This window comes from Salvelinus sp. IW2-2015, linkage group LG7, assembly GCF_002910315.2.
Source record: "Salvelinus sp. IW2-2015 linkage group LG7, ASM291031v2, whole genome shotgun sequence".
Taxonomy (NCBI): Eukaryota; Metazoa; Chordata; class Actinopteri; order Salmoniformes; family Salmonidae; genus Salvelinus; species Salvelinus sp. IW2-2015.
This window is the reverse complement of record NC_036847.1, coordinates 22,598,455-22,626,108: the sequence shown is the minus strand read 5'-3', so window position 1 is coordinate 22,626,108 and position 27,654 is coordinate 22,598,455. Positions and strand designations below refer to the sequence as shown.

Sequence of the window (27,654 nt, the reverse complement as noted above, 5' to 3'; positions counted from 1 at the left end):
ATAAAAGTATGTCTCAATGACATTCATGGAGTTACAGTATAAGTTACACTGTTGGTTTTGTTTGTGTTATGTGGAGCTCACCAGATGTCAGGGATTTCAGTGTAATATGAAACATGAAAACATTATTTTTCAAGAGTTGCTTATTGTGTAGTTGTCTGAGTTAATTTGAATAAAGAGCATTTGACATGTTCTGTCTAATAAAATAAGTGCTACATGGCAATTTGATTGGAAGTGCATAAGGTAAATTATTATCTGGTGACCTATTTCCAGCCCAAAAGGTGGCGCTCAAACGATCATTCATAGATCAAATTAGCAGAACACGTCACGAGCAGCTTGCACTCTTCACAACAACACGCTGTGCACTGTCGAATTAAAAAATGACCGAACGCAGTGCAAAATTGAACATTCTCAAGTTTGTGAAAATTGTGTCGTTTAGCTTGTTATTAGTTATATTAGCCTTTTTCGTTGCAGCCACTGTAAGGACACTAACGTTTGATGTGAATGCAGGACTTCAACTTGCACACTGGGAGAAGACGAACAATATTGCGTCTGACATAAACCAGCACCAGAGAGAGGAGCTTRTAGCGAATTTCAGAGGTGAGATCCGGACTAATTCGATCATCAAGCTGAGCAGATTTGTCAACCTATGTTGTGTGAATGAATAATCGCTATAATGTGCTCACTAAATTTGCTCAACGCCGCCTGCTTTTTTGTACGCAGACGCAATCCGGATTCCCACCGTGTCAACCACGGAGACACAGCTCAACACCACCGCATTGCGCGAGTTCGACGGCCTCCTGAGGAAAGGTAAGCTACCGGATACCTACTGTTGTACTTGGTTTAGGAGCAGGTACATGCTGCATAGGCGGTTATATTATAACCGGTTACTGTAGGAAACATGTTTTCACTGAGTACACTAGCCCACTGAACACAAGGCCCATTAGCCCACTAAGCACAAGGCCGGCAAATGGCGATAAGGATTCGTTTAATTTTACCGTCCAAAAGGAATGCATGGCGCTGGTCGTTTTCAATAAAACGTCACAATAAGAGAGGATTCGATTTGCCTGCTGGGGTGCATGTAGTCCCCCAGCTCCGCAGAAAGCATTTTACAACTGCGTGCCGTTTAAGGAAATATTAAATACATGTTAACTATTTGGAATGTCATCACCTCTTGAAGAACATAGAACTACAAATGTATGTTTATTCCATGCAAAACAATTGCGCACATTTTAGCTCTATCAGTTATATACAGCAAGTAACTGCATGTTTTTCATGACTAGTATGTAATTTGAGGTGTAGCCTCACCACATCTCTGAGTAGAATCCCACAGTGGAGGTGTCATAATACTCATAAAACCTAGTAGTCAAACAGGGAAATGGTTCCAATCGTTTTTCCACCATTCATTTTTCCCATAGGGGATTTTAGAAACACTTAAAATAAGGGCTGTGTTTTGTGTAGGCTTACCTTGGCTTGAGGTTTTGATAACCATGTACATCTCTCTCTCTTATATCAATATATTTGGCTCTATTTACTCTCAGGTTCAAAAATGCTAATTGGCATCAATTTAGACATCATGTCAAAACTACAAATCTCTGCAAGTTCCTGCATGTCATCTCTAGCTGATACCTTTACTAATGGGTATTGTGTCAATTTAAAACTTTCACAAGACAGTTCACAGAATTGTCCATTTAAAGAAATGTAGCCTATTTATTTATTACTACATTTAGCTAACATTATAAAACAATCAAATGTATTTATGAAGCCATTGTTACATAAGCAGATGTCACAAATTGCTTATAGAGAAACCCAGCCTAAAATAGACAGCAATGCAGATGTAGAAGCATGGTGGCTAGGAAAAACTCCTTAGAAAGGCAGGAACTTAGGAAGAAACCTAGAGAGGAATCAGGCTCTGAGGGGTGGCCAGTCCTCTTCTGGCTGTGCTGGGTGGAGATTGAGAGTACATGGCCATTAAGGCCAGATTGTTCTTCAAGATGTTCAAACATTCATAGATGACCAGCAGGGTCAAATAATAATCACAGTTGTAGAGGGTGCAATAAGTCAACACCTCAGGAGTAAATGTCAGTTGGCTTTTCATAGCTGAGCATTAAGAGGTTGAGACAGCATGTGTGGTAGAGGGAGGGTGAGAGCGGGTCCAAAACAGCAGGTCTGGGACAAGGTAGCCGCAGGCAGAACAGTTGTAACTGGAGCAGCAGCATGACAGATATGTGTATGTGGACTAGGGCTGTTACGGTGACCATATTACCGTCACAACGGCGGGGACGAGTCATGAAGGCAGTCTAATTCCACGTGACCGCTTAGTCACGGTAATTAGGCTCCCGAGTGGCACAGCGGTCTAAGGCACTGCATCTCAGTGCAAGAAGCGTCATTACAGACCCTAGTTCGAATCCAGGCTATATCACAACCGGCCGGGTTTGGGAGTCCCATAGGGCGGTGCACAATTGGGCCAGTGTCGTCCGGTTTGGCCGGGGTAGGCCGTCATTGTAAATAAGAATGTATTCTTAACTGACTTGCCTAGTTAAATAAAGGTTAAATTTAAAATAAATTAAAAAGCTCTGATGCTGCTGATGGACATTAGTAGCCTACCAGGCTTGTTAACTGCCTGGTACTCAGCACTCTATTGTCCCTCTAATCACTCTGACATCAATGCAAATGTATTCGAACATCAAATCAAACATTTCATGAGAGCTCATGTTGCGCAACATTTCTATAGGCTATGCTGTTGCGTGAGAGAACGAAGAGGTTAAAAGAAGAGGTTCCCATCCAGCGTTCTATAGGCTAGGCCTACTATATATATATTTATACATTATCCTAATATTAAGCACATTGTTTCTCCTTACAACAGGAGTATAGCCTACCTGGCTGGCATGATAATGAATCACGGGAAAAGCGTCCTCTATTTGCTATTTAAGTGCATAGATGACAAGTATTTCTTCTGCTGCCCTTGTTTCGAGAGAGAACTGACCATTATCATGCACCTAAATCAAAACAAATTTCACATATTTAGTATATGCAACGATAAGATTAAATCAAGAATAGTTTGATCAAATCAAATCAAATTTTATTTGTCACATACACATGGTTAGCAGATGTTAATGCGAGTGTAGCGAAATGCTTGTGCTTCTAGTTCCACCAATCACAGTAATAAACCACACAAGTAATCTAACCTAACAATTCCACAAACTACTACCTTACACACAAGTGTAAAAAAGATAAAGAATATGTACATAAAGATATATGAATGAGTGATGGTACAGAACGGCATAGGCAAGATGCAGTAGATGTATAGAGTACAGTATATACATATGAGATGATAATGTAGGGTATGTAAACATAAAGTGGCATAGTTTAAAGTGGCTAGTGATACATGTATTACATAAAGTGGCAAGATGCAGTAGATGATAATAGAGTACAGTATATACATAACATATGAGATGAGTAATGTAGGGTATGTAAACATTATATTAAGTGGCATTGTTTAAAATGGCTAGTGGTACATTTTACATAATTTCATCAATTCCCATTATTAAAGTGGCTGGAGTTGAGTCAGTATGTTGGCAGCGGCCGCTAAAATTAGTTGGCTGTTTAACAGTCTGATGGCCTTGAATAGAAGCTGTTTTTCAGTCTCTCCGTCCCTGCTTTGATGCACCTGTACTACCTCGCCTTCTGGATGATAGCGGGGTGAACAGCAGTGCTTGGGGTGTTGTCCGTGATGATCTTTATGGCCTTCCTGTGACAGTGGTGGTGTAGGTGTCCTGGGAGGCAGGTAGTTTGCCCCGGTGATGCTTGTGCAGACCTCATACCCTCTGGAGAGCCTTACGGTTGTGGCGGAGCAGTTGCCGTACCAGGCGGTGATACAGCCCACAGGATGCTCTCGATTGTGCATCTGTAGAAGTTGTGAGTGCTTTTGGTGACAAGCCGAATTTCTATTTTCCTGACACCACACTCCGAGGCCCTCACCTCCTCCCTGTAGCCGTCTCGTCGTTTTTGGTAATCAAGCCTACCACTGTAGTGTCATCCCAAACTTGATGATTGTGTTGGAGGCGTGCATGCCACGCAGTCGTGGGTGAACAGGAGTACAGGAGAGGCTCAGAAACGCACCCTTTGGGCCCCAGTGTTGAGGACACGCGGTGAGATGTTGTTACCTACCCTCACCACCTGGGGCGCCCCTCAGGAAGTCCAACCCAGTTGCACAGCGGGGTCGACCCAGGGTCTCGAGCTTGATGACGAGTTTGGAGTACTATGTGTTAAATGCTGAGCTGTAGTCGATGAACAGCATTCTCACATAGGTATTCCTCTTGTCCAGATGGGTTAAGGCAGTGTGGTTCGATTGCGTCGTCTGTGGACTATTGGGTCGGTAAGCAAATTGAGAGTCTAGGGTGTCCGGTAGGTGGAGTGATATGGTCCCTGACTAGTCTCTCAAAGCACTTCATGATGACGGAAGTGAGTCTACGGGGCGTAGTCGTTTAGCTCAGTTACCTTTGCTTTCTTGGAACAGGAACAATGGTGCCCTCTTGAAGCATGGGAACAGCATACTGGATAAGGATTATTGAATATGTCCGTAAACACACCAGCCAGCTGGTCTGCGCATGCTCTGAGGACGCGGCTGGAATGCCGTCTGGGCCTGCAGCCTTGCGAGGGTTAACACGTTTAAATGTTTACTCACCTCGGCTGCAGTGAAGGAGAGCCCGCAGGTTTTGTACGGCGCTGTCAGTGGCACTGTATTGTCCTCAAACGCAGCAAAAAAGTTATTTAGCCTGTCTGAGCAAGACATCCTGGTCCGCGACGGGCTGGTTTCTTTTGGTAATCCGTGATTGACTGTAGACCCTGCCACATACCTCTTGTGTCTGAGCTGTGAATGCGACTCTATTTGTTCTCTGTACTGGGACTTAAGCCTGTTTGATTGCCTTGCGGAGAGAATAGCTACACTGTTTTATTCGGTCATGTGTCCGGTCACCGCTCCCTGGTTAAAAGCAGTGTGTTCGCGCTTTCAGTTTCACCGCGAATGCTGCCGTCAATCACGGTTCTGTTGAATGTTTTAATCGTTGCTGTGGTACGACATCGTCAATGCACTTTCTAATGAACTCGCTCACCGAATCAGCATATTCTCAATGTTGTTGTTGACCGAAGGCGAAACATATCCATCCGCGTGATCGAAGCATCTTGAAGCGTGGAATCAGATTGTCTCGACCAGCGTTGAACAACCTGAGCGAGGGAGCTTGTTGTTTTATTCTGTTTGTAGGCTAAGCAACCAAAATGGAGTCTGGGCAGCTTTTCGCAAAGGAGGGCGGGGAGGGCCTTATATGCGTCGCGGAAGTTAGTATAACAATGATCCAAAGTTTTACCAGCCCTGGTAGCACAATCGATATGCTGATAGAATTTAGGGAGTTTGTTTTCAGATTAGCCTTTGTTAAATCCCCAAGCTATGATGAATGCAGCCTCAGGTGTGTGGTTTCCAGTTACAATGATCAGATAAAGTTCGTTCAGGGCCATCGATGTGTCTGCTTGGGGGAATATATACAGCTTGATTATAATCGAAGAAAATCCCTGGTAGATAATGCGGTCGACATTTGATTGTGAGGATTCTAGATCAGTGAACAGAATGACTTGAGTTCCTTATGTTGTTATGATCACACCACGTCTCGTTAATCATAAGGCATACACCCCCGCCCCTCTTCTTACCAGAAAGATGTATGTTTCTGTCCGCCGATGCGTGAAGAAACCAGCTGGCTGCACCGACTCCGTTAGCGTCTCTTGAGTTAGCCATGTTTCTGTGAAGCAAAGAACTTACAATCCCTGAGTCTCCTCTGGAATTTACCCGTGCTCGGATTTCATCAACCTTATTGTCAAGAGACTGGACATTGCGAGTAGTATGCTAGAGTGGAGCGCGATGTGCCCGTCTCCGAACCTGACCAGGAACCGCTACGTTGCCCCTTTTACGGCTCGCATAGGGTCGCCGGCTGGGATCAGATCCATTGTATTGGGTGGAAGGCAAAACACTGGATCCGTTTCGGGAAAGTCATATTCCTGGTTGGAACGATGGTGAGTTGACGTTGCTCTTATATTCAGTAGTTCCTCCCGACTGTATGTAATGAAACCTAAGATTACCTGGGGTACCAATGTAAGGAATAACACATAAAAAAACAAAATACTGCATATTTTCCAAGGAACGCGAAGCGAGGCGGCCATCTTGGTCGGCGCCGGAAAAAGAAATGGGTGACAATATTAGCCTATTACTTGTGAGTGATTCCCAGCTTAAGGCAAGAAACAGCATTTGCTTTATTTTGCGACTTTCAAATCATTGTTGCCTAGCCCATAGGCCTATATCTCCTGAGGCAGCAAAGCATCCCCAAACCATCACACCACCACCACGCTTGACTGTTGGTATGAGGTTCTTACTGTGGAATGCAGTGGTTGGTTTAAATCAGGCATATTAGGATGCATGTCATCTAAAGAGTTGACTCAGAAATACTCTGAACTAACTATTACTGCTTCTACGTGAGTGCTGTGTAGCTGGAGGCTTGCCAGCTCAGTGAAGTGCTAAAAATGCGCACTGGCCATATACTGTTAGGTGAAGTATTATGGTAGGGTGTTGGGGGTCGTGACAAACAATGGCTGCTATACCCAAATGTCAACTTTGTTACAACGTTAATGTTACAGCCCCTTAGTGAAGCCCGATAAATCCATGTATGCAACTGCACGATAATATTTTAAGGGTTCCCTGCAGGAATGCCCCACCTTGAGCATCCCATTGGTTCCTTCATAACCCCCCAGGTTAGGATAATTCGGTTAAGGTTAGGAAAAGAGTACGGTTAGCTAAAATGTAAAAATAATAACTTTTGACCTCAATTTTGACAAGCTGTCCCATCTAGACATGACCCTGGCTAAACATCAGGAAGTAGCATTAGCCACTACCATGGGGGTGAAAAATGTTGTTTCATCAAGAAAGTATGCATACTTTCCAAATAAATTCTGCCTTCTCGCTTTTAAATTGAGTTCATGAGGAAATTGATGTCTTTGCAGCCTGAATGGAGAATGTACAACAACAAAAACTGTTCACGGGGGACACTAGTGTATAGCCTGCTGCATGCATTCCCTGTAGACCATAAGATGAAACGACTCAATATCGCCATCTGCCGTCCTTTGAGCATATAAAGTTACCAATTAGCATTTCGACACTGCTTTCTGATACTCAAGCAGAAATGCATCTGCGTTTACTTCAAATCCACTATTTTAAAAGCTTATTAGAAATGCCCTCACAAAAAAAGATTTCAGTTTTGAAACTGCAGTAAATGTGCAGTAACTGCAGTCGACTGTGGTATTTTGGATGCAGTATTTGCAGAATACTGCAGTTATACTGCACTCTGAGTGCATTTTCTTTCTCGTAAGGGTGGTATCCTGCATTTCCTAACACTTAACAGATTTTTTCCCCCCTCTACCAGCTTTCCCTACAGTGTTTTCTTCCCACCTGGTCCAGCATGAGGTTGTGGCCAACTACAGCCACCTGTTCTGGGTGCCAGGCTCTGACCTGGCCCTCGTCCCCTACATGCTGCTGGCCCACATAGATGTGGTGCCTGCTGAGGAGAGAGACGGATGGGAGGCCCCACCATTCTCTGCAAAGGAGATAGATGGATTCATCTACGGGAGAGGGACCATCGATAACAAGCAGTCTGTCATGGTGAGMCCGTGAGGGTTGACAGTGGGTAGATGTTTATGGAACCTGGGTGTTCCAAGAACAAGGACCAAATCTATGATATGTTTTATCTTTGAGCTAGAGGCCCAAGAGCATTGCGTAATCAACAATGCGGTTGCTGTTTTTCTCACCCAATAATACGATTTCACATTGTGAGAATTTAACCAGACAAATTTTTCACTGTAGGGAATTCTCCAGGCGCTGGAGTACCTGTTGATAAGAGGTTATTCACCGCGAAGGGGATTCTTCATTGGTCTGGGTCATGATGAGGAGGTTTGTGAAGTTAGTAGAGGTATTTACAGTTGAAGTCGGAAGTTTACGTACATTTAGGTTGGAGTCATTAAAACTCGTTTTTCAACCACTCCACAAATGTCTTGTTAACAAACTATAGTTTTGGCAAGTCGGTTAGGACATCTACTTTGTGCATGACACAAGTCATTTTTCCCAAAAAAATTTGCAGACAGATTATTTTACTTATATTTCACTGTATCACAATTCCAGTGGGTCAGAAGTTTACATACACTAAGTTGACTGTACCTTTAAACAGCTTAGAAAATTCCAGAAAATGATGTCATGGCTTTAAAAGCTTCTGATAGGCTAATTGACATTATTTGAGTCAATTGGAGGTGTACCTGTGGATGTATTTCAAGGCCTACCTTCAAACTCAGTGCCTCTTTGCTTGACATCATGGGGAAATCAAAAGCAATCAGCCAAGACCTCAGAAAAAAGTCTGGTTCATCCTTGGGAGCAATTTTCAAACGCTTGAAGGTACCACGTTCATCTGTACAAACAATAGTACGCAAGTATAAACACCATGGGACCACGCAGCCGTCATACCGCTCAGGAAGGAGACGCGTTCTGTCTACTTGAGATGAACGTACTTTGGTGCGAAAAGTGCAAATCAATCCCAGAACAACAGCAAAGGACCTTGTGAAGATGCTGGAGGAAACGGGTACAAAATATCTATATCCACAGTAAAACGAGTACTATATCGACACAACCTGAAAGGCCGCTCAGCAAGGAAGAAGCCACTGCTCCAAAACCGCCATAAAAAAGCCAGACTACGGTTTGCAACTGCACATGGGGACAAAGATCGTACTTTTTGGAGAAATGCCATCTGGAGGAAAATTATGTAGATATATTGAAGCAACATCTCAAGACATCAGCCAGGAAGTTAAAGCTTGGTCGCAAGTGGGTCTTCCAAATAGACAATGACCCCAAGCATACTTCCAAAGTTGTGGCAAAATGGCTTAAGGACAACAATGTCAAGGTATTGGAGTGGCCATCACAAAGCCCTGACCTCAATCCCATACAAAATTTGTGGGCAGAACTGAAAAAGCGCGTGCGAGCAAGGAGGCCAACACACCTGACTCAGTTTCACGGGCTCTGTCAGGAGGAATGGGCCAAAATTCACCCAACTTATTGTGGGAAGCTTGTGGAAGGCTACCCAAAACGTTTTACCCAAGTTAAACAATTTACAGGCAGTGCTACCAAATACTGAGTGTATGTAAACTTCTGACCCACTGGGAATGTGATGAAATGAATAAAAGCTGAAATAATCATTCTCTCTGCTATTATTCTGACTTTTCACATTCTTAAAATAAAGTGGTCATCCTAACTGACCTAAGTCAGGGAATATTTACTTGGATTAAATGTCAGGAATTGTGAAAACTGAGTTTAAATGTATTTGGTTAAGGTGTATGTGAACTTCCGACTTCAACTTTATTTCACTAACTGAAAAGGGACAGAAATCAAAAAAAGGATTTTGTCTGTCTACTGTAGGTGAGTGGCTTCCAGGGGGCCATGAACATAGTGAGGGTGCTGAAGAAGAAAGGGGTACAGCTGGCGTTTGTACTGGATGAGGGTCTGGCTGTGCTGGATGGAGTCATCAGTGGTCTGCAGGGGCCTGCTGCTCTGTAAGCATTCATTCACTCTTTTCTCATATTTAGTGTCTTTGTAAGTGACTAACCACAGGCCCAATGTAGCCATTTTTATCTCAGTATGAACTCATTTCTGGGTAACAATTAAGTACCATTTATAATAGTTTTCCATTAAAATTGTCAAAAATCCAAATAGATTTTTTGCAAAAATAATTTCCTAGACAGAATTTAGTTAGGACTGTGGGAGTGGTCTGAGTGAGGGGTGTAATTGGAAGGGCCTAATGGGAGGGATATGTAACCTGAAAAAACCATCTGTTATTGGCAGAGAGGTTTGGATATCTCTTTATTGGTCTATTAACTTATACTGCCTGGTGATGTCAACAGGCAAGCCAAAACTCCTCCCTTGCAAAAACTGCTGATTACAAGGTCCTGCGTAGTAAATTGTATTTTCAACCAGAAACTATCAGAAAATGACATTAGCTTGGTTTCCATCCAATTGGCGACAGATTTTCATGCGACTATTTAAAAATGTGCGTACAACAATATACACATTTTCCCACCAGAGAAGTTTCCATCAACCGGACTTATTGTGTATAAAAGGCTATGTGTGATAACATAACTTTTGCGGTTAAGTTCCCGAATAAAAACAAAAAAAGTTAAATGGGTCTCTATCGCATTTTCAACTCTACTGATAGTTTTGTAACCAAAACTGTTGCGTTTATATAGCAAATGTGACCACTCTAGCCAACGGCTTGCAGATAGATTGCTGGTAGGCTACCTACATGATGAGATTATTATGGATGAGAGCAAGATCATTTTTAATTGTCAAATGGAAGCCAAGCATTGATCATCATGTCACTAGAATAAGATCCTCAATATTTCTTGGAAAGGAGCATCAAGATCATCACTGTGCACTTCCACCACCCTGTGAAGTTCATCATAACTTCTTTCATCTGTAGCCTAATAAACTGCATGCTTTCCCGAGTCGTAGTGGGAGGAACACACAACATATCGTCTCGTGACTCCAAGTTTACTTCGATATGATGCTTATTATCGATATTTGCGTCATTTCTCGTGTAATTAATTTTACGCACACAAAAAGATCCCACTATGTCAAATGAATAAATTGTCTGTCCACATTTATAAAATTGTACCAGCTGTTTCCATCAACCAGGTCATGATTTTTTCCCCATGCGTCACGTAGTTCATCTGCATGAAGTGGTTGGATGGAAACCTGGTTACTGATCAAAGTTTCTCACATTTACGGTGTTAGTTTCATCAGCTGTTGTACAATATGATATAAAACACAACTTAAATATGGTTTACGTCATAGATTGCTATCACAATATATTAAAAGTGTATATGCCTGCCAAGTGCCTGCCAAGTGAAAAAGAATAAACTGGATGAGCTCCGTTTGAGACTATCCTACCAACGGGACATTTAAAACGGTAATATCTTATGTTTCACCGAGTCGTGGCTGGACGACGACACGGATAATATACAGTTGGCTGGATTTTCCGTGCATCTGCAGGCCAGAACAGCTATCTCTGGTAAGACGAGGGGTGGTGGTGTTTGTCTATTTGTCAAACAGCTCATGCGCGATGTCTAATATTAAAGAAGTCTTGAGGTATTGCTCACCTGAGGTAGAGTACCTCATGATAAGCTGCAGACCACACTATCTACCAAGAGAGTTTTCATCTATATTTTTTGTAGCCGTCTATTTACCACAAACCGATGCTGGCACTAAGACTGCACTCAACGAGCTGTATAAGGCCGTAAGCAAACAAAATGTTCATCCAGAAACGGCTCTCCTAGTGGCCATGGAACTTTAATGCAGGCAAACTTAAATCTGTTTCACCTAATTTCTACCAGCATGTTACATGTGCAACCAGAGGGGGAAAAAAATTCTAGACCGCCTTTACTCCACACACAGAGATGGTTACAAAGCTCTCCCTCACCCTCCATTTGGCAAATCTGACCATAATTCTATCTTCCTGATTCCTGCTTACAAGCAAAAATTCAAGCAATGACCCACTCAATACGGAAGTGGTCAGATGATGCGACTGCTACACTACAGGACTGTTTTGCTAGGATAGACTGGAATATGTTCTGAGATTCACCCAATGGCATTGAGGAGTATACCACCTCAGTCACAGGCTTAAGTGCATCGACGACATACATACAGTGACCATACATACATATTCCAACCAGAAGCCATGGATTACAGGCAACATCTAGAGCTGCCGCTTTCAAGGAGCGGGACACTAATCCGGACGCTTATAAGAAATCCCTCTATGCCCTCAGATGAACCATTAAATAGGCAAAGCGTCAATACAGGACTAAGACTGAATCCTACTACACCGGCTCTGACGCTCTACTGATGTGGCCAGGCTTGCAAACTATTAGACTACAAAGGAAAAACCAGCCGCGAGCTGCCCAGTGACGCCAGCCTACCAGACGGGCTTAATGCCTTTTATGCTTGCTTCGAGGCCAGCAACACTGAGGCATGCATGAGAGCACCAGCTGTTCCGGATGACTGTGTGATCACGCTCTCCGTAGKTGATGTGAGCAAGACCTTTAAACAGGTCAACATTCACAAGGCCGCGGGGCCAGATGGATTACCAGGACGTGTACTCCGGGCATGTGCGGACCAACTGGCAAGTGTCTTCACTGACATTTTCAACCTCTCCTCGATCAAGTCTGTAATACCTACATGTTTCAAGCAGACCACCATAGTCCCTGTGCCCACGAAAGCAAAGGTTACCTGCCTAAATGACTACCGCCCCGTAGCACTCACGTCGGGCAGTCATGAAGTGCTTTGAAATGCTGGCCTTTTAAATTATTTTTTATTTTTTACCTTTTTATTTAACTAGGCAAGTCAGTTAAGAACAAATTCTTATTTACAATGATGGTCTACCAGGCAACAGTGGGTTAACTGCCTTGTTCAGGTGCAGAACAACAGATTTTTACCTTGTCAGCTCAGGGATTCGATCCAGCAACCTTTCGGTTACTGGCCCAACTTTCTAACCACTAGGCTACCTGCCGCCCCATGTCATGGCTGACATCAACACCATCATCCTGGAAACCCTAGACCCACTCCAATTCGCATACCGCCTGAACAGATCCACAGATGACGGAATCTGTCACACTCCACACTGCCCTTTCCCACCTGGACAAAAGGAACACCTATGTGAGAATGCTGTTCATTGACTACAGCTCAGCGTTCAACACCATAGTGCACACTAAGCTCATCACTAAGCTAAGGACCCTGGGATTAAAAACCTCCCTCTGCAACTGGATCCTGGACTTCCTGATGGGCCGCCCCCAGGTGGTAAGGGCAGGCAACAGCACATCTGCCACGCTGATCCTCAACACGGGGGCCCCTCATGGGTGCATGCTTAGTCCACTCCTGTACTCCCCGTTCACCCACAACTGTGTGGCCAAGCATGACTCCAATACCGTCATTAAGTTTGCTGACGACACAACAGTGGTAGGCCTGGTTACCAACAATGATGAGACAGCCTATAGGGAGGTCAGAGACCTGGTAGTGTGGTGCCAGGACAACAACCTCTCCCTCAACTTGAGCAAGAAAAAAGAGCTGATTGTAGACTATAGGAAAAGGAGGGCCGAACACTCCCCCATTCTCATCGACAGGGCTGTAGTGGAGCGGGTCGTGAGTTTCGAGTTCCTTGGTGTCCACATCAACAACAAGCTATCATGGTCCAAACACACCAAGACACTCATGAAGAGGGCACAACAATGACTTTTCCCCTTCAGGACTCTGAAAAGATTTGGCATATGTCCTCAGATTCTTAAAAGGTTCTACAGCTACACCATCGAGAGCATCCTGACTAGTTGCATCACCGCCTGGTATGACAACTGCTCGGCATCTGACCGCAAGGCGCTACGGAATGTAGTGCGTACGGCCCATTCCATCACTGGGGCCAAGCTTCCTGTCATCCAGGACCTATAGAGGAAGGCCCCAAAAATGACTCCAGTCACCCAAGTCATAGACTGTTCTCTCTGCTACTGCACGGCAAGCGGTATTGGAGCGCCAAGTCTGGGTCCAAAAGGCTCCTCAACAGCTTCTACCCCCAAGCCATAGGACTACTGAACGATTAATCAAATGGCCACCCAGACTGTTTGCATTGATTTCCCCCCCCTCCCTTTATTTTTACACTGCTGCTACTTGCTGTTTATTATCTATGCATAGTCACTTTACCCCTACCTACATGTACAAATTGCCTTGACTAACTTGTGCAACTACACATTGACTCTGTACCAGTACCTCCTGTATATAGCCTCGTTATTGTTACTTTGTGTTCCTTTTTCAAACGCTTGTACAGTTGAAGTCGGAAGTTTACATACACCTTAGCCAAATACATTTAAACTCCTTTTTTCACAATTCCTGACATTTAATCCTAGTAAAATGTCCCTGTCTTAGGTCAGCACGTGACAAATAATATTAGATTTTGATTTGCCTGTGTGTGTATATGTCAGGATTGGGATCAGTGAGAAGGGGCTAGCAACGGTGAAGCTGAGCGTTTCCAAGGCCCCGGGTCACTCCTCCATGCCTCCCAGTGAGAGCAGCATAGGCATCCTGGCAGGAGCAGTCAAAAGGTAAGAGGGGATTAGTGAATCGTCACAGGTACGGCTGGGAATTGTCAGGGACCTCCAGATACATTATCACAATACTTAGGTGCTGAGGTTGGCTTGCTATTCAAAAGAAGATGGAGAACAAGCTATAGAATGAAAAATACCACCGTTTTGGTGAAAACTACAGGACACTCGCGCTACCTAGATTTTAATTTTTTTATTTTTTACAAATTGTTACTTAGTCAAAGTATCGATTTTATAATATGATGATATATACAGTGGGGCAAGAAAGTATTTAGTCAGCCACCAATTGTGCAAGTTCTCCCACTTAAAAAGATGAGAGAGGCTTGTAAATTTCATCATAGGTACACTTCAACTATGACAGACAAAATGAGAAAACAAAATCCAGAAAATCACATTGTAGGATTTTTAATGAATTTATTTGCAAATTATGGTTGAAAATAAGTATTTGGTCACCTACAAACAAGCAAGATTTCTGGCTCTCACAGACCTGTAACTTCTTCAAGAGGCTCCTCTGTCCTCCACTCGTTACCTGTATTAATGGCACCTGTTTGAACTTGTTATCAGTATAAAAGACACCTGTCCACAACCTCAAACAGTCATACTCCAAACTCCACTATGGCCAAGACCAAAGAGCTGTCAAAGGACACCATAAACAAAATTGTAGACCTGCACCAGGCTGGTAAGACTGAATCTGCAATAGGTAAGCAGCTTGGTTTGAAGAAATCAACTGTGGGAGCAATTATTTAGGAAATGGAAGACATACAAGACCACTGATAATCTCCCTCGATCTGGGCTCCACGCAAGATCTCACCCCGTGGGGTCAAAATGATCACAAGAACGGTGAGCAAAAATCCCAGAACCACACGGGGGGACCTAGTGAATGACCTGCAGAGAGCTGGGACCAAGTAACAAGGCCTACCATCAGTAACACACTACGCCGCCAGGGACTCAAATCCTGCAGTGCAGACGTGTCCCCCTGCTTAAGCCAGTACATGTCCAGGCCCGTCTGAAGTTTGTAGAGAGCATTTGGATGATCCAGAAGAAGATTGGGAGAATGTCAGATGAACCCAAAATAGAACTTTTTGGTAAAAACTCACCTCGTCGTGTTTGGAGGACAAAGAATGCTGAGTTGCATCCAAAGAACACCATACCTACTGTGAAGCATGGGAGTGGAAACATCATGCTTTGGTGGTGTTTTTCTGCAAAGTGACCAGGACGACTGATCCGTGTAAAGGACAGAATGAATGGGGCCATGTATCGTGAGATTTTGAGTGAAAACCTCCTTCCATCAGCAAGGGCATTGAAGATGAAACGTGGCTGGGTCTTTCAGCATGACAATGATCCCAAACACACCGCCCGGGCAACAAAGGAGTGGCTTCGTAAGAAGCATTTCAAGGTCCTGGAGTGGCCTAGCCAGTCTCCAGATCTCAACCCCATAGAAAATCTTTGGAGGGAGTTGAAAGTCCGTGTTGCCCAGCAACAGCCCCAAAACATCACTGCTCTAGAGGAGATCTGCATGGAGGAATGGGCCAAAATACCAGCAACAGTGTGTGACAACCTTGTGAAGCATTACAGAAAACGTTTGACCTCTGTCATTGCCAACAAAGGGTATATAAAAAGTATTGAGAAACTTTTGTTATTGACCAAATACTTATTTTCCACCATAATTTGCAATAAATTCATTAAAATTCCTACAATGTGATTGTCTGGATTCTTTTTTATCATTTTGTCTGTCATAGTTGAGTGTACCTATGATGAAAATTACAGGCCTCTCTCATCTTTTTAAGTGGGAGAACTTGCACAATTGGTGGCTGACTAAATACTTTTTCCCCACTGTAACTGTATCGATGTGTTGTATGTTTTATATATATATATATATATATATATATATATACTTTTTCATTACTAATCAAAGGCTAGATGGATCTACTGTGTGTAGCCATTGCTTAACAACTACAGGTACTGTGCAATCAAAGGGAATTCAATTTCCCTTGCATGGTCAGCCATGAACATACACTGAGTATACAAAACATTTAAGAACTGCTCTTTCCATGACACAGACGGACCTGGCAAATCCAGGTTATAGCTTTTATCCCTTATTGATGTCAGGTTAAAGAAATATTTAAGTCCCTTTTGAACGTGTTATGGTAGTAGGTGCCAGGTGCACCAGTTTGTGTCAAGAACTGTTGGGTTTTTCACGCTCAACAATTTCCCGACTGTATCAAGAATGGTCCACCACCCAAAGGACATCCAGCCAACTTCACACAACTGTGGGAAGCATTGGAGTCAACATGGTCCAGCATCCCTATGGAACGCTTTCAACACATTGTAGAGACAATGAATTGAGGCTCTTCTGAATGCAAAGGGGGGGGTTGCAACTTAATATTAGGAAGGTGTTCCTAATGTTTGATGTACTCAGTATATAGAGCATGAGACAACATTTTACAAGGTCCAAGTTCCCTCTTAGGACCTTTTCAGTTAATAATATTAGGAAACTCATTAAAGGGAGGAACCTTTGTGAACCTAAACTCAAATTCTCCAAATTCTCGTCAGATTGGAGGAGAACCCAATGCCCAGGTTGTTTGGTGAAGGCCCTGAACGTGGGACCTTTGAACACCTGGCTCACAAGGTAATGCTGTGTTTCTAGCCTCAGACATCCTATGAGTGCTATAGAGTGTTAAAGGGAAAGTTCCATAAAATTACAACATCTATTTGTCAGTAAAAAACTTTTTATCACTTTCTTTCTCACAGTTTAGGCTCCCACTCAAATTTGTCATGTCGAATATGTGGCTGTTCTCCCCACTCCTTGGAAGGTAATTTTCCACTCTGAATTTCACTGGCTTGTTCCATCTTTGATTATTTGAATTACAAAGGTAAGAGGGGACTCTTATAAAATAAAGATACCTCATGTTGTGGGAATTTATGGTGTTGATTTAGTTATTAAACCTAATTTAACAGCTTTTATTTGCAGAGTAATGGAAAGAAGACCTGATACAAATGCTTTTGTGAGAACGACAACTGCAATCACTATGTTCAACTCAGGAGTTAAGGTACAATATCTAGTCATGATAAATTATATATTGTGCATAAAGTTGTCTGTTAAATGCCCGCACTAGTAAAAATCCACTTTTCGGAGCTGAAAGACAATGGCCAGAAACCACAAGTGTCTATCCAGATAATGAGAAGGCACATGCAAAGGAACTTATAGTTACAAGTCATTTTCGGCGTGCATGATCATGAGCAAAGTCATTGTAGCCTATCATTTCACTTCCCCTGTGAGAACCCTGAACACTGGCTGACTTGGCTTTTCTGTGCCAAAGCCTGTCAGCAGCCTACCAAAGGTTGCATCGTTTCCATTCCAAATATAGAATAATGCATATCAGCTATCTTTCAATAGTTATCTGTATTTCCGGAGCTTCATCTTATTATTTTCTATTTCTATGGTGGATTCGCGTCCATTGGTTTCCATCTGCGGCAAAGTTTTCCCTAAATCAGTGCTTATGACAGATCCAGTTCCAGAACCAGCCATAGACCCAGCTAGCTAATATTTTGAATACGGTGTAGAGAAAAAAATAAACAGGAACAACGGATAACATTAGCTAGCTAGATAAGGTTAGCATGCTAACTATACTGCTGTCGGTYCCCTATTGGTTGATGTTTATCAACTCCAAGTGGAAATTCCCACACCCAATTCGTGAATATGTATAAGTAGCCTTTGTCATACTTTAGTTGTGGAACCTAAATGTGTATTACATCTCTAGGACAGGAAATTACGTTGAAATAGTGGCTTCAACTTCCTCTGGGGGAGTCCTTTAATTACATACATATGTTTTCTTTTTTCACAGGTTAACATTCTTCCTTCCCAAGCTGAGGCCTATGTGAATCTGCGGATACATTCCGCACAGTCACTACAAGAGGTGGGGATTAGTATTTACTGCAAGCTCTGTCTAAAGCCAGGTTCCTCAACTGGTGGCCCACAGACCAAATTGGCCAATGGGTGATTTTTATTTGGCACCCCAAGTTTTCTGAGCCCAAAATATTTTAAATGATTGTTTTAGTCAAATATTATATCTGTTTGCGGGCAATTTGCAGTCTACAAATTATTTGTAATTATGTTCCTGACCATCTGCTCAAGGAAAATTGTCCCGCGGCTGAATCTATTTGGTGATCCCTGGTCTAATGAATGGTGCTGTGACATTGCAAATCTACTGCTATCTATATGGTTCAACCACATGCTATATTAAAAACTCATGTTACTTATCTATTATATTAGCTAGAATCATATGGCCCTCTCACAAAAGTAGAACATTTATTTAATTTAGTCATGCTCGCAACTTTGAAGTACAGTTGAAGGAAACTGTTCCGTTTTCACAATGATAGTGTYTTTGTCCTCCCGTCAGGTTTTGGAGTTGATCCAGTCCACAGTGGGAGATGAGAGGGTGAAGATGGAGCTAGTGGATGGCTTTGACCCGCTGCCTGTCAGCTCCTACGATGAAACATCCTTTGGGTTCCAGATCATCAAGAAGACTGTGCTGGACCAGTTCCCACAAGTTACTGTTGCCCCTGGTAAGAAATGGGAGTACGTGGAGAGGGAATGGTATTAGTTTGGTTTGCCCACCATGGTGTTGAAAATGTTTTCTGCTTATGAAATGGGTTGTTCAGGCAATGTTTTATCATTTTTATGTCGAGACCTACTATCATATTCCAATGTGCAGGTATCTGCATCGGAAACACAGACAGCCGTCACTACACTGACCTGGCCAAGGACATCTATCGCTTTGCTCCTACATGGTTCAGACCAGGGGACGCCCAGAGGTAGGACACACACTGTAACAGAAGTACTGTGAGCCATAACACCCACAAGGAAATATTCTGTATAGAAGAGCTCTCTCCAGCTCCAATCAAATCACATTTTATTGGTCACATGCACATATTTAGCAGATGTTGTTGTGGGTGTAGCGAAATGCTTGTGTTCAAATCAAAATGTATTTAGCTCCAACAGTGCAGTGGTATCTAACAGTGCAGTAGTATCTAACAACGATTCACAACAATACACATACATCTACAAGTAAAATAATGTAATTAAGAAATATATAAATATTAGATCGAGCAATGTCGGAATGGCATTGACTAAAATACAGTAGAATAGAATACAGTGTATACATATGAGATGAGTAAAGCAGTATTTAAACATTATTAAAGTGACTAGTGTTCCATTTATTCAAGTGGCCAGTGATTCCAAGTCTATGCATATAGGGCAGCAGCCTTTAAGGTGCCGGGTTTGCGTAACCGGGTCAAAGCCGACTAATGGCTATTTAAGTCTGGGTTTTTTTGTCTCTCGGTCCCAGCTTTGATATACCTGTACTGACCTCGCCTTCTGGATGATAGCGAGGTGAACCGGCCGTGGCTCGGGTGGTTGATGTCCTTGATGATCTTTTTGGCTTTCCTGTGACATCGGGTGCTGTAGGTGTCCTGGATTGCAGGTAGTTTGCCCTCTGTGATGTGTTGGGCAGACCGCACCACCCTCTGGAGAGCCCTGCAGTTGTGGGTGGTGCAGTTGCCYTACCAGGCGGTGATATAGCCTGACGGGATGCTCTCAATTGTGCATCTGTAAAGGTTTTAGGGGTCAAGCCAAATTTCTTCAGCCTCCTGTTGCGCTTTCTTCACCGCACTGTCTGTTTGGGTGGACCATTTCAGTTTGTCAGTGATGTTTACACCGAGGAACTTGAAGCTTTCCACCTTCCCCACTGGGGTCCCGTCTGTGGATAGGGGCGTGCTCCCTCTGCTGTTTCCTGAAGTCCACAATCAGCTCCTTTTGTTTTGTTGAGTGAGAGGTTATTTTCCTGGCGCCACTCTCCCAGGGCCCTCCCCTCCCTGTAGGCTGTCTCTGCATTGTTGGTAATCAGGCCTACTACTGTTGTTTCGTCTGCAAACTTTATGATTGAGTTGGAGACGTGCGTGGCCACGCAGTCATGGGTGAACAGGGAGTACAGGAGGGGGCTGAGCAAGCACCCTTGTTGGGGCCCCTGTGTTGAGGATCAGCATAGTAGAGGTGTTGTTTCCTACCTTCGCCACCTGGGGGGTGGCCCGTCAGGAAGTTCAGAACCCAGTTGCACAGGGCGGGTTTCAGACCCAGGGCCTTGAGCTTTATGATGAGCCTGGAGGGTACTATGTTGCTGAATGCTGAGCTATAGTCAATGAACAGCATTCTTACATAGCTATTGCTCTTGTCCAGATGGGATAGGGCAGTGCGATGGCGATTGCATCGCCTGTGGATCTATTGGGGCGTTAAGCAAATTGAAGTGAGTCTAGGGTGTCAGGTAAGGTAGAGATGATATGATCCTTAACTAGCCTCTCAAAGCACTTCATGATGCGCAATAGTCATTTAGTTCAGTTACCTTTTACTTTCTTGGGTACAGGAACAATGATGGACATCTTGAAGCAAGTGGGGACAGCAGACTGGGATAGGGAGAGATTGAATATGTCCGTAAACACTCCAGCCAGCTGGTCTGCGCATCTTCTGAGGATGCGGCTAGGGATGCCGTCTTGCTCTGCAGCCTTGCGAGGGTTAACATGCTTAAATGTCTTATTCACGTCTGCCACGGAGAAGGAGAGCCCACAGTCCTTGGTAGTGTGCCGCGTCGGTGACACTGTTGTCCTTAAAGCGGGCGAAGAAGGTGTTTAGTTTGTCCGGAAGCAAGGTTTTGAATGTAGTCATAACGATGTAGTCTAAGATTGTTTGAACACAAGGCCCTGTTATTTTGTTAATCATGAGACTAATACTCCACAGTCTTATGATCTAGCCATATGACACGGTTGAACCATAAAATGTAAGTCAGCCCTATACACACAGTGCCGACAAGGAGGGTTAAACAATGCACTATACTGCATTCGACAAATGAGAAAGTGGCCAAGCGACATTAAGTTGAGACGATCTTTCTATCTTTTCCCTCTACATTTTCAGGTTCCATGGTATTAATGAGAGGATTTCTAAGAAGAACTATGAGGAACTGGTGGTCTTTTACTTCAATCTAATCCAGAACTGTGACATCAAGGACCTCCCTTCTCCCCACAGTGCTGGTCATGAGCTCTAAAGTTGTAGGGCATTATGGGTACTGGGGGCAGTGGTTGTGCTTTGGTGGTTCACTTATCCATTGCTGCAAGTGTATGCCACTCTGGCTGTGTGTACACAGGCAGCCCAATTCTAATATTTGTTTAACTAATTGGTCTTTTGACAATCAGATCTGAAAAATATCTGATGTGAAAAGTTTGTGATTAGTCAAAAGACCAATTAGAATCTCAGAATTGGGCTGCCTGTGTAAACGCAGCCTCTTACATTCATAATCCAGATTACACTGTGTTACATTCTGTTTACCCTGTCAGGTTTGGTCCCTCCTATATTTTGGAAGAAGCACAGTTGTCTCGTGGTGATACTATATGATAAGCAACAAACCATGTGCACATTAGCATCAATGCTATAGTTTGAATGAGACAATCGGATTGTATTTTTAATGAGTACAGCAATTCAATGTTACGAAGACATCAAAAGGGGGCAAAGTCTTACGAGGAACAGAAATAATACAACAGAGATTTTGATCTGTGTTACATTTTATAAAGAAAATAACCCCCCCTGGTGACAGTATTGCAGTAGAGATATGGAGTTAGATGTTGGTATGGCCATAGAAAAGCTGTTTTTAATTGGTACAAAATCAATTTGATATGTTACTATTATTTTGTTACTGGTCATTGGCAACATGAAGCTTGAAGTAGGTGATTGATGAAGTGTATGCAGCATGCATGTGTGAGAGATATTATCTGATATTTGCTGGCAAAATTTCCTCCCTGTGGAATGGCATCTGTAAATGAATATTAAATTATAAAGATATTATGTAAAACAATTATTTTCAATGCACATTAATGGTATGAAGATTGAAATCGCAAGCTTTTAAAAGGAGATAATTTTGCATGCTATTTTACTTGCTGATTTCTGAGGTATGAGAGCATTTTTTAAATTTTAATTGTGAATATAAAACACAGGTTAATTGAGGTGCGATACTTAATCCTCTGTTTCAGATGATAACTGTGAAAGTATCTATTTTTCTTGAAATACTGCTGCCTAGTGTCAGAGGTACTGTGCCAATGACGCTAAAGATATCGTTGATGTGGGGGTGTAGTGAACATAATGGATAATAAACAAGATACACTGTGGTGACGGCAATCTTTGTTTCCAGTTGGTGTGTCCAAACAATGTAGTCAGACAGTCCTTGCTATCCGGGATCCTTGGGACATCTCTACCCAACTGAAGTTGACATTCAAGATGGTTAGGGTAAGGGTTGCAGCGTTTCTGAAACTGTCCTCGGGGCCCCAAGGGGTGCACATTTTGGTTTTTGCTCTAACACTACACGGCTGATCAAAGCTTGATGATTAGTTGATTATTTTAATCAGCTGTGTAGTACTAGGGAAAAAAATAAAACCTCCACCCCTTGAGGTCCCGAGGTCTGAGTTTGGGAAACCCTGGGGTAGGGTTCAGGGTAGGGATGTCCCAAGGAATCCCGGTTAGCGAACCGTGTTCAGACAGGTCTAAATCCATGCCACATTAAGTAGCCTCGCAATATTGTTTTCTTATTCACCTATTGTAGACTATATACTTACTACTAAGTAGTAGCCTACTTTACAGTTGGAATTAATGGCGTAACAAACAAACAAGGGTTTCAAACATTTCAAATGAAAGGCAAATCACGATCAGCAGCATCAACAAATATTACATACAAACATTGTACAAGTACTTTATTTTTGACTCACTTTGAGCCAAATATTGGTGTACATATTTTGACATTAGAATCTAAACTAATGTAGGCACAGTGGTGGTGGAGTGGTCGTGGGAGGAAGGGTTGGCAAATTTGTCGTACACAAAATGTGTTATTGTCAAGCATGGAATGATACAATGGGCGCGTTCGAGCGGATTACTTTTGTCAAGTAATTATGGTGTTTTTGTTTGACCCACACGAATGTGACCAAAGACATGACTGAAAAAGGAACCAACTTCATGTAGGCTATACAGAGGTTAGCCTGTATACAAATGAATGTGATATTTTTTATTTCACCTTTAACCAGGTTAGCTAGTTGAGAACAAGTTCTCATTTACAACTGCGACCTGGCCAAGATAAAGCAAAGCAGTGCAACACAAACAAACACAGAATTTCACATGGAATAAACAAGCGTACAGTCAACACAATAGAAAAAAGTATATACAGTGGGGAGAACAAGTATTTGATACACTGCCGATTTTGCAGGTTTTCCTACTTACAAAGCATGTAGAGGTCTGTAATTTGTATCATAGGTACACTTCAACTGTGAGAGACGTAATCTAAAACAAAAATCCCGAAAATCACATTGTATGATTTTTAAGTAATTCATTTGCATTTTATTGCATGACATAAGTATTTGATCACTTACCAACCAGTAAGAATTCCGGCTCTCACAGACCTGTTCGTTTTTCTTTAAGAAGCCCTCCTGTTCTCCCCCTGATTACTGCTATTAACTGCACTGTTTGAACTCGTTACCTGTATAAAAGACACCTGTCCACACACTCAATCAAACAGACTCCAACCTCTCCACAATGGCCAAGACCAGAGAGCTGTGTAGGGACATCAAGGATAAAATTGTAGACCTGCACAAGGCTGGGATGGGCTACAGGACATAGGGAAGCAGCTGGTGAGAAGGCAACAACTGTTGGCGCAATTATTAGAAAATGGAAGAAGTTCAAGATGATGGTCAATCACCCTCGGTCTGGGGCTCCATGCAAGATCTCACCTCGTGGGGCATCAATGATCATGAGGAAGGTGAGGGATCAGCCCAGAACTACACGGCAGGACCTGGTCAATGACCTGAAGAGAGTGGGACCACAGTCTCAAAGAAAACCATTAGTAACACACTACGCCGTCATGGATTAAAATCCTGCAGCGCACGCAAGGTCCCCCTGCTCAAGCCAGCGCATGTCCAGGCCCGTCTGAAGTTTGCCAATGACCATCTGGATGATCCAGAAGGAGGAATGGGGAAGGTCATGTGGTCTGATGAGACAAAAATAGAGCTTTTTGGTCTAGACTCGACTCGCGGTGTTTGAGGGAGAAGAAGGATGAGTACAACCCAAGAACACATCCCAACCGTGAAGCATGGAGATGGAACATCATTCTTTGGGGATGCTTTTCTGCAAAGGGGACAGGACGACTACACCGTATTGAGGGGAGGATGGATGGGGCATGTATCGCAAGATCTTGGCCAACAGCCTCCTTCCCTCAGTAAGAGTATTGAGAAATGGTCGTGGCTGGGTCTTCCAGCATGACAACGACCCAAAACACACACGCAGGGAACTAAGGAGTGGCTCCGTAAGAAGCATCTCAAGGTCCTGGAGTGGCCTAGCCAGTCTCCAGACCTGAACCCAATAGAAAATCTTTGGAGGGGCTGAAAGTCCGTATTGCCCAGCGACAGCCCCGAAACCTGAAGGATCTGGAGAAGGTCTGTATGGAGGAGTGGGCCAAAATCCTGCTGCAGTGTGTGCAAACCTGGTCAAGAACTACAGGAAACGTATGATCTCTGTAATTGCAAACAAAGGTTTCTGTACCAAATATTAAGTTTGCTTTCTGATGTATCAAATACTTATGTCATGCAATAAAATGCAAATGAATTACTTAAAAATCATACAATGTGATTTTCTGGATTTTTGTTTTAGATTACGTCTCTCACAGTTGAAGTGTACCTATGATAAAAATTACAGACCTCTACATGCTTTGTAAGTAGGACAACCTGAAAAATCGGCATTGTATCAAAATACTTGTTCTCCCACTGTATACAGTGTGTGCAAATGGGTGAGGGAGTAGGCAATAAATAGGCCATAGTAGCGAAGTAATTACAATTTAGCAGAATAAATGAGCAGATGATGGCCTCCGCGGGTGGCGCAGTGGTCTAAGGCTGTGCCCGCAGAGATTCTGGGTTCAAGCACAGGCTCTGCCGCAGCCGGCCGCGACCGGGAGGCTCAAGGGTGACGCACAATTGGCCCAGTGTCGTCCGGTTAGGGAGGGTTTGGCCGGCAGGGATATCCTTGTCTCAAAGTAGAACAAAAACACGAGAAATAAAAACAAGAAAAACACAAGTAAGTAAGCTACACTGCTCAAAAAAATAAAGGGAACACTAAAATAACACATCCTAGATCTGAATGAATGAAATATTCTTATTAAATACTTTTTTCTTTACATAGTTGAATGTGCTGACAACAAAATCACACAAAAATGATCAATGTAAATCAAATTTATCAACCCATGGAGGTCTGGATTTGGAGTCACACTCAAAATTAAAGTGGAAAACCACACTACAGGCTGATCCAACTTTGATGTATGTCCTTAAAACAAGTCAAAATGAGGCTCAGTAGTGTGTGTGGGTCCACGTGCCTGTATGACCTCCTACAACGCCTGGGCATGCTCCTGATGAGGTGGCGGATGGTTTCCTGAGGATCTCCTCCCAGACCTGGACTAAAGCATCCGCCAACTCCTGGACAGTCTGTGGTGCAACGTGGCGTTGGTGGATGGAGCGAGACATGATGTCCCAGATGTGCTCAATTGGATTCAGGTCTGGGGAACGGGCGGGCAGTCCATAGCATCAATGCCTTCCTCTTGCAGGAACTGCTGACACACTCCAGCCACATGAGGTCTAGCATTGTCTTGCATTAGGAGGAACCCAGGGCCAACCGCACCAGCATATGGTCTCACAAGGGGTCTGAGGATCTCATCTCGGTACCTAATGGCAGTCAGGCTACTCTGGCGAGCCATGGAGGGCTGTGGCCCCCGCCCCCCCCCCCCCCCCCAAAGAAATGCCACCCCACACCATGACTGACCCACTGCCAAACCGGTCATGCTGGAGGATGTTGCAGGCAGCAGCACGTTCTCCACGGCGTCTCCAGACTCTGTCACGTCTGTCACATGTGCTCAGTGTGATCTGCTTTCATCTGTGAAGAGCACAGGGCGCCAGTGGCGATTTGCAATCTTGGTGTTCTCTGGCAAATGCCAAACGTCCTGCATGGTGTTGGGCTGTAAGCACAACCCCCACCTGTGGACGTCGGGCCTCATACCACCCTCATGGAGTCTGCTTTGACCGTTTGAGCAGACACATGCAACATTTGTGGCCTGCTGGAGGTCATTTTGCAGGGCTCTGGCAGTGCTCCACCTGCTCTCCTTGCACAAAGGCGGAGGTAGCGGTCCTGCTGCTGGGTTGTTGCCCTCCTACGGCCTCCTCACGTCTCCTGATGTACTGGCCTGTCTCCTGGTAGCGCTCCATGCTCTGGACACTAGCGTGACAGACACAGCAAACCTTCTTGCCACAGCTCGCATTGATGTGCCATCCTGGATGAGCTGCACTACTGAGCCACTTGTGTGGGTTGTAGACTCCGTCTCATGCTACCACTAGAGTGAAAGAACCGCCAGCATTCAAAAGTGATCAAAAATCAGCCAGGAAGCATAGGAACTGAGAAGTGGTCTGTGGTCACCACCTGCAGAACCACAGAACTGCAGAACCACTCCTTTATTGGGGTGCTTGCTAATAATCTTGCTAATTGCCTATAATTTCCACCTTTTGTCTATTCCATTTGCACAACAGCATGTGAAATGTATTGTCAATCAGTGTTGCTTCCTAAGTGGACAGTTTGATTTCACAGAAGTGTGATTGACTTGGAGTTAAATTGTGTTGTTTAAGTGTTCCCTTTATTTTTTTGAGCAGTGTATTATCATCACAAAAAACTGTAATGTCAAAGTCTAAGAAAAATTGTAACATTTGTAAAACAATGAAATAAAATACTAATATCTCTTGATTAGAAAGTATTCAAACCCCTGAGTCAATACATGTTAGAATCACCTTTGGGAGCGATTACAGCTGTAAGCCTTTTTGGGTAAGTCTCTAAGAGCTTTGCATAGCTGGATTGTACAATATGTGCACATTATTCTTGACAAATTCTTCAAGTTCTGTCCAGTTGGTTGTTTATCATTGCTAGACAGCCATTTTGAAGTTTTGCAATAGATTTAAGCCGATTTAAGTCAAATCTGTAACTAGGCCTAACATTCAATGTCGTCTTTTTCAGCAACTCCAGTGTATATTTGGCCTTGTGATTTAGAATATTATCCTGCAGAAAAATTGAATTTGTCTCCCAGTGTCTGTTGGAAAGCAGACTGAACCAGGTTTTTCTCTTGGATTTTGTCTGTGCTTAGGTCTATTCCATTTATTTGTATCCTAAAAAACTCCCTACTCCTTGCCGATGACAAGCATACCTATAACATGATGCAGCCACCACTATGTTGAAAATATGAATAGTGGTACTTAGTGATGTGTTGTGTTGGATTTGCCCTAAACATAACACTTTGTATTCAAGACGTAAAGTTCATTTCTTTGCCTCATTTTTTC

General features: G+C 43.4%; 1 protein-coding gene across 2 annotated transcripts; it reads left to right on the top strand.

Annotated features, from left to right (window-relative positions):
- The first annotated feature begins 151 nt into the window (after positions 1-151).
- On the top strand, positions 152-22,419 carry LOC111966612 (N-fatty-acyl-amino acid synthase/hydrolase PM20D1.2). 2 transcript variants are annotated; one of them, XR_011480187.1, is made up of 14 exons: positions 152-597; positions 721-807; positions 7,461-7,696; positions 7,898-7,984; positions 9,494-9,627; positions 14,092-14,211; positions 16,765-16,840; positions 16,963-17,024; positions 17,183-17,261; positions 18,057-18,128; positions 18,612-18,777; positions 18,927-19,026; positions 19,560-19,694; positions 21,176-21,262. XR_011480187.1 is itself a non-coding variant. In XM_023991417.2 (13 exons), the coding sequence occupies exons 1-13, from the start codon at positions 378-380 to the stop codon at positions 21,303-21,305; spliced, it is 1,569 nt and encodes a 522-aa protein (XP_023847185.1). In that variant the 5' UTR covers positions 152-377; the 3' UTR covers positions 21,306-22,419. The 2 variants fall into 2 exon arrangements, 1 of the variants encoding a protein (XP_023847185.1); XM_023991417.2 differs by lacking the exon at positions 19,560-19,694 and having other exon boundaries at positions 21,176-22,419.
- Positions 22,420-27,654: the final 5,235 nt, after the last annotated feature.